Below are 13,560 nucleotides of genomic sequence, written 5' to 3' on the forward strand. Positions count from 1 at the left end.
GGCGAACACCGCCATCTTTAATTTTGCCCAACCTAGGTCGAGGCACAGACACGGTCTCAATGGGCATAGCTGAGCTGACTACACTGACTGTGCTAGTGGCAGACTCCACTAAGCTGGCAGGCTAGCTGGCAGGCTGGCTATCTCATTGTGGAGCTAGAGGAGTTAGAGCCCTGTCTATGTTCGTAGATAAGATGAGAGCACCCCTCCAGCTAGGATGGAGTCCGTCACTCCTCAACAGGCCAGGCTTGGTCCTGTTTGTTGGTGAGTCCCAGAAAGAGGGCCAATTATCTACAAATTCTATCTTTTGGGAGGGGCAGAAAACAGTTTTCAACCAGCGATTGAGTTGTGAGACTCTGCTGTAGAGCTCATCACTCCCCCTAACTGGGAGGGGGCCAGAGACAATTAATCGATGCCGACACATCTTTCAGTCACCTGATCTCAACCCTGCTGTGGGAATAGCTTGACCGTATGGTACGTAAGAAGTGCCCATCAAGTCAATCCAATTTGTGGGAGGTGCTTCAGGAAGCATGGGGTGAAATCTCTTCAGATTACCTCAACAAATTGACAACTAGAATGCCAAATGTCTGCAAGGCTGTAATTGCTGCAAATGGAGGATTCTTTGACGAAAGCAAAGTTTGAAGGACACAATTATTATTTAATAGAAAAATCATTATTTATAACCTTGTCAACATCTTGACTATATTTATCATTTTGCTACTCATTTCATGTATGTTTTCATGGAATATTTGTAGGTGAAACTAGAACTTTTGAACGGTAATGTATATATATATTTTACATTGGTTTGCAAACTGATATGTGACACATTAATGGCAAAATAATATACAAGACCAATTATTTTTTTGCTAAACAAGTTGGGCTAATCTGCCCTGAATGACGGGTCGCCACTATCATAAAACATTTTGTTTTTTAACTAGGCAAGTCAGTTAAGAACTAATTCTTATTTACAATGTTTGCCTACTTGTAAAGCCCCCAGCCAAACCCTCCTCTAACCCAGACGACACAGGGCCAATTGTGTGCCGTCCTATGGGACTCCAGTCCACGGCCGGTTGTGATACAGCCCATGATCGAACCCGGGTCTTTAGTGATGCCTCTAGCACTGCGAGCAGGTTGAGCATGGTGAGATTGTAGACTCCTAAATTGATAGTGCAGTTTATTTAGGCGATTTTACAGTTAACATGCTGATATTGTATTTCAAGTACAAATAATGTTCATATTATTTGTGCTTGTGTCCTCAAGTGAGGACACCTCAGCAATTTATAACTTTTTTTTTTTTTTTTTTTACAAGAAAAGGTCAGTTCTAGACCTTCCTAAAACTATGCAACATTAACAGTAATCGTTTATGGCCAGCTCATGAAAAATAAATACGTTCAGGTATGTCTATTTTTGCCAGAAACCTACATTTTCCTTTCCCATTGAGGTAAGAATACTAGTGCAAGTCTTTATTACACCTGTAAATCTTGTAGTTTGAGGATAATCACCACCATCCTGTCATTGTTCAAGTGACAAACATTCAATATCTTGTTAGAATTTGAAATCGAACTATCCTTTACATATCAACCAGTAAAACAGCTTACATTTTTTTATTTAGCATAAAAACATCCAAACAGCAACGCGCTTGCATTTATTTACAAGATTAAAAAGGAACAACATTTATCACAATAGGTGGCCAAGCATGAAGGCAAGTGGCAAAAAAAGCCATTTCATTCTCCTGCTACTGGGACTTGAGTTTATCTCCAAACAGGGCAACTTAAGAGTCCGTAGAGAAAGCCTCCTGTAAGGATGAGCAGTGTGCTGGACATGGGGCCGGATGAGAACAGTGCCCCAAACAGGTAGAGCAGTAAAAGCATCAGCAGGGTTCTGTAGCTCGCCAGCATGCGCAGGCTTAGCCGTGGCCGTCGGTTCCTCTCCGCTGTTACTCGCGTCTCTGGGCTCCTGCCATCCGCCGCGGCCTCGGGGCTGGCCAGGTAGTGCCGTCCCAACTGGCCCAGGAAGTCCGACCGCGAGCACAGAGCATCCATGTGACCTCCGAACTTTGGATGGGAGAGAGGCAACAATTATGACAGGCCAAAACAGACAGAACTCTGACTTCTATGAAAACCCATATTCTCTTAGTTCATCTTTTGGGTGTATACAACAGATGTACATATTTCAGAATAGATCATGATACTTAACAGCACTGCTGAGGTCTCACAGTCAAATAGAAATGACAGGTTATCAGTTTTGCAAATCGCAAAGAATTGGCATGTCACATACCCTCTCATTCACCAGAGATGAGATCTTGAAGAACAGTCTGACCAGGATGGCGTTCTCATAGCTCCTGATGGGCTGAAGCTCCGGGTCCCCTTGGTACTCTATCTCAAATCTACGCAGTCCATTGATGACCTGCAAAAACATCACATATTTAACAGTGTGTGAGAGATGCATACATCCCTTATGATATGTGATGTTGGGTTATTAAAGTTGAATAAGTAGTCTGACCTGCATCCGGCCCAGGTCTGTGAGGATGAGTCCTTTCTCCCCTTGAACAGAGTCTGGTAGCTGCTTGGAGTTCCCATCGTCCTGACCAGAGCCTAGGGTAGCCATCAGCTGAGACAGTTGTCCTGCATTCAGCTGTAGACGACAAAACACAGCATGAGTTGAGGAATTAAGTCTGCATTAGCTCATGCTAAATGTTCAGGAAAAGTGATGTGTAAACCTACCCGAAATATCTGACAGAGGTAGTCCAGTGACCTCTCCAGAAACTCATGGGTCTTAACACACGCCCCGGTGTCATCCACCTCTCCTCCATTGAAGGTGTAGTTGAGGTCAGGGGAGCCCATTCCAAACCAGGACATGAAGGAGTTGTTGGCCGCCACCTCAGCTGACTGATCTGATATCTTCTTGGCGGTCTGCCTCGCCTGGTCGATGATCTGAATGAGCTTCAAGACCTACACCAAAGGAGGATGACAACGTTTATATTTGGTCCATCTAAGACAAAGGGCACGCCTAGACGGTTGGGTCTTGTGATAAACAAGAACGTAGTCTTACCAAGACAGTCAGCAAGCAACACAGAGTGCAGCACAGAGAGATCTAATCTCGCAGAATGTAGCTAGCTCATTTTACTAGCACTGGGAATTTCCAGGGACCTCACGATACTATCTTGATACTTAGGTGCAGATACGATATGTATTGCGATTCTATATGTATTGCGATTTGATACTGCAATTTTGTGATTCTATGTTCCAAATATATTGCGCACTATACAAAGCACTAGGACCACCTTCCTAATATTGTGTTGCACCCCCCTTTGTCCTCTGATCAGCCTCAGTTCGTCGAGACATTGACTTTACAAGGTGTCAAAAGCGTTCCACAAGGATGCTGGCCCATGTTGACTTCAATGCTTCCCACAATTGGGTCAAGTTGGCTGGACTTCCTTTGGGCAGTGGACCATTCTTGATACACATGGGAAAATGTTGAGCTTGAAAAATCCAGCAGCGTTGCAGTTCTTGACACTCAAACCAGTGTGTCTGCCACCATACCCTGTTCAAAGGCACTTAAATAATTTTCTTGGCCATTCACCCTTTGAATGGCACACAGACAATCCATTTCTCAATTGTCTCAACGCTTAAAAAAAATAATGGTTCTTTAGCCTGTCTCTCATCAACACTGAAGTGGATTTAACAAGTGACATCAATAAGGGATCATAACTTTCACCTGGTCAGTCAGTAATGGAAAAAGCATGTTCCTAATGTTTTGTACACTCATATGTCTGCTACAGAGGGACAAGACATCCATAATAAAAATTTGTTTTGAGTCATGGAAATGAAAGTGCTGAACACATGTTGGCTCGAGCTATAGAGGATAAATACTGACGTTTTGCTGCAGGTACAGCCGACTAGCATATTGATACTTGTCATATCAATATAATACCCCCCCCAACCTTCCATTTTACCCAACTGAGACTAGTTAACTAATACAATTAGTGAACAGTAAATAGTGCTGAGTGATTAGTGCTTTTTGAAGTCAGTTCAGTTAGATTATTTAAAAAAGATGATCTTGGTTTTCCATTTAGATAATTTGGGTTGAATGCAGTAACACATAATAAAACAATTAAAAGTCCCATGACGGTAGTGACTGACCATTACTGCTCATCACTTAACCATCATTTATTCACATTACTCAAATATTTCAGGTGTATTACATTTTTTGATGACTTTATTATTTAATTCCAAGTCATCTCTATAGAGCTGCTGCCTATGCTGTCTGACAAATCACAATTTTGTACTTCTTCAAAGTAAATAAGGTATACTTTTATGACTGCTGAATACCAACTATCAATCACTTAGATCATGTATTTTCAGGTAGAGATACCTCGACGAAACAGCTGCACTCTAGATCACCTTACAATCGCACATTCTTTGTCTCTTCCATAGCAGGCATAAAAGAAACAGACTGGACAAGTAGATGCACAATGGATTATGGTCATTGTAGTTAATTATCATGTTTTAATGCACAAAACTATGTAGAATATTGGCCTGTTTGAAAGTACAACTCCCTACGTCACACAGTTCAGGCTGGATTTGATTGATCTCTAGAGAAACTGTGCAATGTGCGCATTGAGCTCACAAAATAAAAAAAGGAAATGGAATTCAAATAATTTAACTGACGTTGGTCAATTAGTTGTTTAAAAGCGGAAAAATAAGACATTGCGGTTTAAAAAAATAAATAAAAATACAATATATTAAAAAAAGATTTAAAAAATAAAATAAATATTCGCTCAGCGAAGAGTAAGCCAAGCTAATTCAATCAAATCCACAGATTGTGCTGATAGCTGGTGGCTAATGTTAGCCTACTAGTGGCGTGCTTAGAAATCTCAGATCTTTTCTCCCAAAGTTGGGCTCAATTTCAGAACTGGGATTTGCAAACTATCTGGAATTTAAATTAACTCGATCGCTAGTATGGTCCCCTCTGCTCCACTCACCGTGCCCCTCAGCTCCGTGCCGAACATCTGTTTATACTGACAGTCCTGGCCCTCCAGACCATACACGTGGCTCTTCACCCTGAACACCCTGTCTGTCACCACAGGCTGCCGGGCCGATAAAAAGCTGCCACCGTGGCCCGGCGAGAGGAAGCACCGGTGCTGCCGGTGGTGGAGGACATGCTCCGGCTCCAGAAACAGCTGCTCTCCTGGGGAGGGACAGGAAGTGGAAGGACAGGAGAATTACATTAGGACAGGGCAGTGACAGCTCAGACTACTGTAGCTGGACCATTACTATTAGTGCATATACATCACAAGTATTATAAGGCTGGGTGACTGTTTTTGTCCTTACCTTTCTGAATCATCTCTGATAGGTTTGGCTGAGCGAAGACTTTGGCCACCCTGAAGACCATTAGTGCATTTTTGACGTTGACCAGGTCTGTGCGTACCACCCTGTTTAGGAAGCCCTGAAAGAGCTTGGTGTACATGAGCAGGTTCTCCTGAACAAACAAGCTCCTGAATTTTTTGTTGAGAAAAACTGGTTAGGAAGACAAATATAAAAATTTGAGGAAGCAATAAGACAAACAGCCAATTCCTTGTCAGTACCTCAGAGTCAAAGACTTGAAGGAAGGAAGCACTGCAAACATTTATTCAGCCTGACCCATCTGGTGATCCAACAAATAACTCACCATTTCTCAGGTACACCTTTGTTCTGGTCTGTCTGAGGATTGGTCTTCTCTCCTGTGTACCTCCATGGCTGGATGTAGCTAAGCCACGTCTCCAACACCTAAACGTAGAGATACAGTGGTGCTTTAGAGATAAAAATGTTTGTGTGCTCTTATCTCCATTATAGAGGTGGTGAGTTGTATTGGTTGGACCCAATGAGAAGTTGTGATTGACACCAACACCTCACCCAAGGTGGGAAGGTTGAGGATTGAGCTGTGATACCTACCACTCTGAAGGAGGCATCTAAAGGCCAGTGACCAAAGCAGTGCTGGAGGAACACATATAGCTTCTGCTGGACAAAACGATGGACCACCACCCTAGAGACAGACCAACGACATGGCCATAGTGAATTATAGGCCAAACTAGATCCAGACCATTTAAAGTTACAGTAAAGTTTGAGAGAATGTCGACCCTAATGTCTGACCCTGGTGGTGCTCACTGCTCAGCTCACCTCTTCAACTCCTCCAGGGGGCTGGTGTGGGAGTGAGCCGAGGAGGAGACCTGCTCAGGTTTCAGGCTGCAGGAGAAGGCATGGAGGTGCTTCACTAGGAGACGAACCACCAGAACGTGCTCCTCTGTCGGGGTGAATGGCTCCTGAAACAGCAGCCAGTCATACACAAATCCACAGGGACAGCAGCCAATCATAAGGTTCTCGGATAACAATAACCAATCACACTGCAGGCTTGGAACATAACCCCTATTCCTGGTACTGTTTCTCAAATGACCCTGCTGTTGAAAAAGCCTATCTGGAAAAGGCATTCAATGTGTCTAGCTCAGAAACAGGCACATAATTTAAATTGAGATTCAGGCCCATTATTCTTAGAATGAGGTAGACAATTTGATGATGAATTCATTGATTTAGGGCAATGTGGTTGATGATGTTTTGAATACTGTAGTATTTTTTGCGCAGAACGGAAAAATGTGAAATGAGAAAGACAAATGGTACACACATTAACCACATAGTAACATAGCAAGACATGCTTTAAATGAAAAAAGGGTGCGTGCACACACGCACAAATTAAAATGTTAATCTCTTCAAATTCTCCTTTCAAGGATATTTCTCTATGGGCCATATTCTGTGAGATGGTCTGCCATGTCAAAATGATGTGCTGTCAAAATGGGGCCCATCCAAGGATAGGTCTTTGACTGGTTGCGTTCAGGCAGTTGGTTTTATAGAATGCACTGTAACAGCATTCAAATGCTTTCTTGAAGAGAAGTACCCTAGACCTTAACGCTACTCTGTCTTCAGGGTCTAGGTTTACCTCCAGCAAGCCTAGTGGGATTGAATGAAAAGGGAAAAGTACTTGGTACGTGTCGAGGGTCCCAGAGCCAGGAGTGGTCAGGGGTTGGCACGGCATGCTGGACATACTGAGGCGATACTGCAGCAGCGCCAGCTGTACGACCCATCACAACCAGGGGAGGAAGAGGAGGGAAACAACATTACAGTGGGGGAAATAGGAGAGAGAGTGAAGAGGTGAACATGAGAATAGAAAGGATAGGGTGCATCCACAAAGAAAAAGGGGTGAAGACCAAAAATAGGAGAAAACAAGTAGAAACAACAAAGGATAAAGACAAACAGAAATATATTGACCACATGAACACAATGCTATGGCAGCTAGAGTGATGTAGTAGCCCTTTCACACCAAACACAGGAGGGATAAAAACCATTCATCTCTACAATGAGGGACACAAAACATGGTTAAAAACATTTGTTAGAGGTTTGTGGGAAAAACAGTTCAAAGGTAAAAGGATTGTTTCGGTCCAATGGCCATGACCGGTACTTTTTTTTTTTTTTTAGAGGGGAGAGGGAGTACTGCATCTCTTACACTATGGAGGACCACATACTTTAACTATACATTCTAACAGAAGATGGTATACGTACTAGGCTACTAGGTGATAGCAGGGATGGGAAGAATATGGCTTGTACGGCTTTGGGGATTTGAGAGGTGTATGAATAATGAAAAAGTGTTGGCTAGATTATATTGAACTGATGTAGAGATGACAACCAGCTGAGCAGCCCAACAGCCAAATAAACAACAGAAGGGTACTGAAACAGTGAATGGAGCCACAGACAGCATGCACAGGTCTGACAGAAGCAAAAGCACTACTACCAGATACACATGCAAAAATCAGTGCAGTTAATTTGCACTGCAGTTGCCCATATGCCAATAATTCAGCAACAAAAGAAAATCCTCCAAACAAAAAGCCTGCCTTTCAGATAAAATTAGAAATGCCTGATCCCATGCCCTTTGATTGGTTTGACATTGAACTTTGATCATTTTGATAGTATTCATGTTGCATAATCTATGCAAATAAGGATAGTCAAGACAAACTAAAGCCAGACCCCCCCGTCTGATTTTCCAGTTACCCTCAAAGATGCATTCGGAAAAAAATAATAATACACAGTATACCTATGCAGTGAAAAAGGAGATGGCTACAAATCACATTTCTATAGCCCAGGTGAGAGTGCACATCTTATTCAGATATAAATATTCCCCTCTAGTTAAAAAGAATACAGTGGGACCCGTTTTGTGTCCCAGTTGTGAAAGCCAGGGGACAGGCTGATTTGATGCAGATCACCATGTGAGGCAAATGTCAGTGGGGGTGGAGGAAGGCCAATCATGGTACTCGATGGGGTGAGCCCTGCTGTGGTTCAAGTGGGGGGGGGGGGGGGGGCAGTAGTGATCAGCCAGTCAGCCGTGCGGTGCTGCAGGTGAGGGGGTTGCGCCTGGTAGTGGGAAGGGCCATGTGTGACATGCTCTTACCTTCACCTGGGGGGACTGCAGCTTCTGGTACATCTCCAGGGAGTAGTGATGCAGCCACATCTCCACAAACACCTGAGGATAACACACACGTTTTATTCCCAATTCCCTAAACACCTGACTGACAGTCACACCAAATCCATTCATGGCTGACAAAGGATGAAGGAGGCTCACCTGTAGTAATGCCTCTGACCTCCAGATCTCCTGGGCTGCAGGGTCAGCAGTGACTGAGGGCTGATGGGATATGTGGCGCTTAAGGAGGCTGGTGCTGTGGGTGCCATACCCTGCAAAAGGCACACTGGGAGCCCTGGACACCAAAGACATGACAGTGCGCACTGAGTTTCCTAGCATTAGGAAGGAAAGAGAAACTAAAAGGAGGCAAAGGAATAAGAAAGTATTTGCTCTTATTTGACAAGTTCAGGTAGCATCCTTCAAATGTTATCACCAGACTGATCACAACCCTGTTAGTGCTCTCAGTCACATCTGACTTTGGATTCTATCCCCACTGTAGAGTACCTGGGAGCAGGTGGAGACACAGAGCCTCTTTTGTTGGTGAATGGAGAGGGGGGAACACTGCCCTCTGTAGGGAGGAAATACTTGAGGTAGGTGTCCACTAGCACAAAGTATGCACTATCCAAGCTGCTCACATGCTGTCCTAGAGAGTAGTTCTGAGAACACATCAACACACTTGTGTGAGGTCAAATAATAGTCTGATTCATGCATCACAAAATAAGATATTGTTATAATGACAGTTGAGCATTGTTACCTTTGGTGTGATGAGACTGGAGGCAAACATAAACATGTAATATTCAAAGGGATCTGAAGAGGGTTAAGGACATACCACCAGACTATAAAATATACTAAATCACAAACATACATTGTCAACAATGTTTTTGAGAAAGCGAGGGCCGAGTGAGTTTGGGCGGTAAGGATACTAAGTGCCAGGCTGAGTGTCTGCAGACCAGACAGAGGAAAATGCAGCTTGTTGTTTAAAAGTGGGCAATCTGGGAGGACGCCTTCCTGTATGGACACCTTTACAGGACCCTGCAAGAGCGGGGGGGGGAGAAAAAATAAATAAAGTGGTTAGTGTAAAAAATAAGTTGTGGAAGACTTTGCTATGTATAAAAAAAAATAGAAAAAAGTTACGTTTAAAAAGAGATGCGACTTACAGGCAGAAAGCTGACTGGTATTTCATATTTGTAGTCCTCTGCTTGAAGCTTGTACACAAGCTTCATCATTGGACCACTGAAAATCACATGAGATCATAATTAAGTCAGTAAATTACTGCTTTTCTAAAATGCAACATCATAAAGGTAGCAGTAACTGTTGTCAGCAGTAATGATGATGTCTTTTCTTTACAGGCCAACCTGAAAATTGACTCGACCAATAAGCTCCTGTCTTTCTCTGTGGATGCCGAAAGACATAGGAACATAAAGACAGACATAGGATGACAGAATACCTAGGATTGAGAAAGTCCATGACGATGTTGTACTGATTGCTGCATGCCTGCAGAAATCGCAAGTTCCAGCCCACGATGACGCCATCCAGACTGCCAAAAACACTCTCTACCAGCCAGGGGAAGATCAGGTGCAGCTCCTGCAGAGAGAGATATTAACTGAGGATGAATGTGATTAGGTAACATGGTTGAGTTGAACCAGGTTCAGGCACAAAGCTGACATGCTGACTGACTAAACATTGACATAGTTGGATATTGATGATCTGACCTATTGACTGAAACATGCTCTTCCTCCACTGCCCCCCGTCTGTATAAACAACACTGGTTTATACAGACAAACTGTACCTTCGCAGGGTAGTCATCAATGATCTTCACCAGCTCCTGGCAACACTGGAGAAAAGGCTTGGTGGTCGAGTCAATTTTCAGGTTGGCCTGTAAAGAAAAGACAACATCATTACTGCTGACAACAGTTACTGCTGCCACGGTACTAAGCTAGCTATTATGTGACAATGACTTGTTCAAGTAGGCAACAAGAAGTTCACACGTTGCTCATGACGAGCAGCAACACAATACAACTAACCAGAAGGAAACTGGGCTGTTGCATGGCTGGGCCGGCCATAGAAAATTCAAGTTAGACGAGACGGGGTCACGATTCAGAATCCAATTGACACCTGGATAGACAACAATACAGAAATGGTTCAGGGGGGCTTTGTTGATATTGTGATGATCTATATCAAACAAATTTGAAGCATAGCTAACTACAGTTAGCCGGCTAGCTACCCAGCGAGGAGCACATATGGCTAAAAGACGCTTAAACACCGGAAGCAAGATAGCCAATAAGCCAATCAAATTTAAACGTGGCTGAAACTATAACCACCCGTAATTACATAGTTTTGCGCTGGATAACTAACGTTACCTAACATCAGCAGGCTAGCACTAAACGTTTGCTTGCCAGCTAGCTAGCTAACTAGCCAGCCAGCCAACTGTAATTAGTTAGCTTTCTGTACTGCCATCAGCTTGTGAGCTAACGTTAGCTGGCTTAGTTTAGCGGCTAACCCAGTTGACAGTGTGGCAGGCAGCAGCTAACAATGCTACGGGCTGACAAAGCAATTTGTTTTCAAAATAGCCTCATCTCAACATGCACTGGATTAACTTAAAATGTTTCTTACCTCCCTCGACAAAAAATGGCCAGCCTTTCCAGTTCATCAAATATGTGTATAGCTCCTCGTTCTATCTATGGGTTCCAATCTACCGCGTTTCTATCAGAAACAGCATAGCGAAGCGAAATTGTGTCATTTCCCTAAAGGATGTGGAACGCGCGCTCCAGTGTGGATCGTGGCTGAAGGAAGAGCCAGGTACAATCTTGTAGGTAGATGGCAGTGTTGCCACCTCCAAAAAGTTTTAGTAGACCTAGGCCATAGAGATAGATAGAGGACTCATCTTTGTATCTGTGCCATTATAGCGTATGTGACAGCCTCAATGGCGCTGCCCATGCTATCTCCATTTTAAAAGTAGTTTCTTCTTCACAATAGGCTGATCCCTCCTGATGACCCGGTTGGACATGACTCCAACAACAGGGTCACCCGGAGGTATCAGCTAATGAAGTTGGAAGTCTCACCCAGTTGACTACGTTAGAAGCCCTCAATGGCGCTGCCCATGCTAGTACAACCTTTTGGCCACTAGAGGCCTCTATCCTCTATATCAGGGTTAGGCAACCCTGGTCCTGGAGTGCTGCAGGTGTAACAGTGTAGGTTCCGTCCCTCTCTTCGCCCCAACCTGGGCTCGAACCAGGGACCCTTGTACACATCAACAACTGACACCCACAAAGCATCGTTACCCATCGCGCCACAAAAGTCGCGGCCCTTGCAAGGGGAACAACCACTTCAGGTCTCAGAGCGAGTGACGTCGCTGATTGAAACGCTATTAGCGCGCACCACCGCTAACGAACTAGCCATTTCACATCGGTTACACTCACCCCCCTTTTGACCTCCTCCTTTTCCGCAGCAACCAATGATCCGGGTCAACAGCATCAATGTAACAGTGTAGGTTCCGTCCCTCTCTTCGCCCCAATTTGGGCTCGAACCAGCGACACATCAACAACTGAGACCCACGAAGCATCGTTACCCATCGCACCACAAAAGCCGCGGTCTCAGAGCGAGTGACGTCACTGATTGAAACGCTATTAGCGCGCACCACCGCTAACGAACTAGCCATTTCACATCGGTTACACAGGCACTTCATGTTTTTGATTTAACCAACCTGGAAGACCAGGTGTGTTGAATATTAGGCCATCACTGAACTGATCAATTAGCTCAGTTGCTCTGGTGTGGTGTATAGTTGGGACAAAATCCTGCGGCACTCCAGGAACCTAGGTCGAGGATGAAAGCTGGTTCATAGGCTACATGGAATTGTGATAAAGTAATATTACTTACTGCAGGGTGGGATTACCGAAATGTTGTGGGCCCCCAGGAGGTATGATAGCAAAATGTGTAGAATTGCAGAAAATTTGCTTTAAAAGCTCAACATTCTTTCTTAGCCTCATGGCAAAATGTGTAGAATGGCAGGAAATTAGTTTTAAAACTGATACATTTTCTCTTAGCCTCATGGCAAAATGTGAACAATAGCATGAGATGAGCTATAAAACAGCACACTTTTTTCTCTGACCCATGGCAAAAAGTGTAGAATGGCTGGAAATGAGCTTTAAAATTGCTACATTTTCTCATAGCCTCAATACAAAATGTGTAGAATAGCATTATAAAACGGCACATTTCTTCTACACAAAATGTGTTGAAATGCACAAAGTTAGCTGTCTCCCCTCCAATTTAAAAAAAATCTGTTTTCCTAAAAAAAGGCCCCTGGGCCCCAAATGCTGCAGTTTAGCCCTGACTTACTGTTAAATATTGTTTCATTTACATAAACTTTCTAAGTATATCAACAATCAATCAGGTGAATCAATCATCATGGATAGTAGATTTTTTCAAACCCCTTGACTGAAAGAAACTAAACTTAATCAAGATAGGTGCAAAGTATGCTTTTTGCAAGTGCAAAGTTAAGTGTGCTTAGTGTAGCCTAGTATGTGGCATAACTATTGGTTTGTGTGTATCTTTATGTGTTTTAATTTTATAGTGACATGCCCCTGTGTTAATGGAGTATTAAATCCCAGCGGAACAGCCTTACAAATCATATTACATCCTGTTTTGATTTAAGTGCACGCATCCCTCACAAATACCCTTTGGAGTCCCCTGTCCTGCCGGGAAATTAGGCAGTGTGTCAAAATGATTAATCAATGGCTGATTAATAATTCTAATTTCATCACTTTAAACTGCAGAGCGTTATTGCAGGCGCATCCCGGTCTCGGCGTTCAATAAGCTCCTGTCTTTCTCTGTGGATGCCGATGTGGGCTTATCTGATCTGATAATACCTCTGATTAAAGGGACTCTTTACATTTAATGATTATATTTGTTCATAAGGATAATGCAAAAACAAACAGGATTACAGGACAATAACCAGATTTCTCAGGATAATACAACATTTAAACACCAAATATCCCCTAAAAAGAGATCACCTATAGTATTTATGCTCACAAAAAGTTGAATGAGGTACTGTATGTATCCCATGGTCCAATGACTCTCTGTCCT

At 43.4% G+C, this 13,560-nt stretch overlaps 1 protein-coding gene across 4 annotated transcripts; it reads right to left on the reverse strand.

Moving 5' to 3' along the window:
- Nucleotides 1–1,585: 1,585 nt before the first annotated feature.
- Nucleotides 1,586–11,916, reverse strand: LOC115159634 (sphingomyelin phosphodiesterase 4). 4 transcript variants are annotated; one of them, XM_029709551.1, is made up of 20 exons: nt 11,898–11,916; nt 10,503–10,593; nt 10,268–10,354; nt 9,926–10,062; nt 9,636–9,711; nt 9,402–9,510; nt 9,233–9,285; nt 8,983–9,134; nt 8,641–8,773; nt 8,470–8,541; nt 7,009–7,098; nt 6,156–6,298; nt 5,931–6,021; nt 5,668–5,765; nt 5,331–5,494; nt 4,982–5,187; nt 2,721–2,948; nt 2,500–2,631; nt 2,275–2,403; nt 1,586–2,051 (listed from the first exon to the last, which is right to left on the reverse strand). In XM_029709551.1, the coding sequence occupies exons 2-20, from the start codon at nt 10,539–10,541 to the stop codon at nt 1,749–1,751; spliced, it is 2,442 nt and encodes an 813-aa protein (XP_029565411.1). In that variant the 5' UTR covers nt 10,542–10,593; nt 11,898–11,916; the 3' UTR covers nt 1,586–1,748. The 4 variants fall into 4 exon arrangements, with proteins under 4 accessions (XP_029565411.1, XP_029565412.1, XP_029565410.1 ...); XM_029709552.1 differs by lacking the exon at nt 11,898–11,916 and adding an exon at nt 11,092–11,295 and having other exon boundaries at nt 8,476–8,541; XM_029709550.1 differs by lacking the exon at nt 11,898–11,916 and adding an exon at nt 11,092–11,295.
- Between the last annotated feature and the right edge of the window lie 1,644 nt (nt 11,917–13,560).

The sequence above is a fragment of the Salmo trutta genome, chromosome 23, assembly GCF_901001165.1.
Source record: "Salmo trutta chromosome 23, fSalTru1.1, whole genome shotgun sequence".
NCBI lineage: Eukaryota > Metazoa > Chordata > Actinopteri > Salmoniformes > Salmonidae > Salmo > Salmo trutta.

Bases quoted from the DNA above. Each gene is read 5' to 3' on its own strand.
- LOC115159634 (XM_029709551.1), bottom strand. From the start codon at position 10,541: ATGGCCGGCCCAGCCATGCAACAGCCCAGTTTCCTTCTG. The intron at 8,774-8,982 runs GTACTCTACAGT...TTTGGTGTCCAG, and splicing joins GTGTCTCCACCTGCTCCCAG to GGCTCCCAGTGTGCCTTTTG. The intron at 6,022-6,155 runs GTGAGCTGAGCA...GTCTGTCTCTAG, and splicing joins CCCCTGGAGGAGTTGAAGAG to GGTGGTGGTCCATCGTTTTG.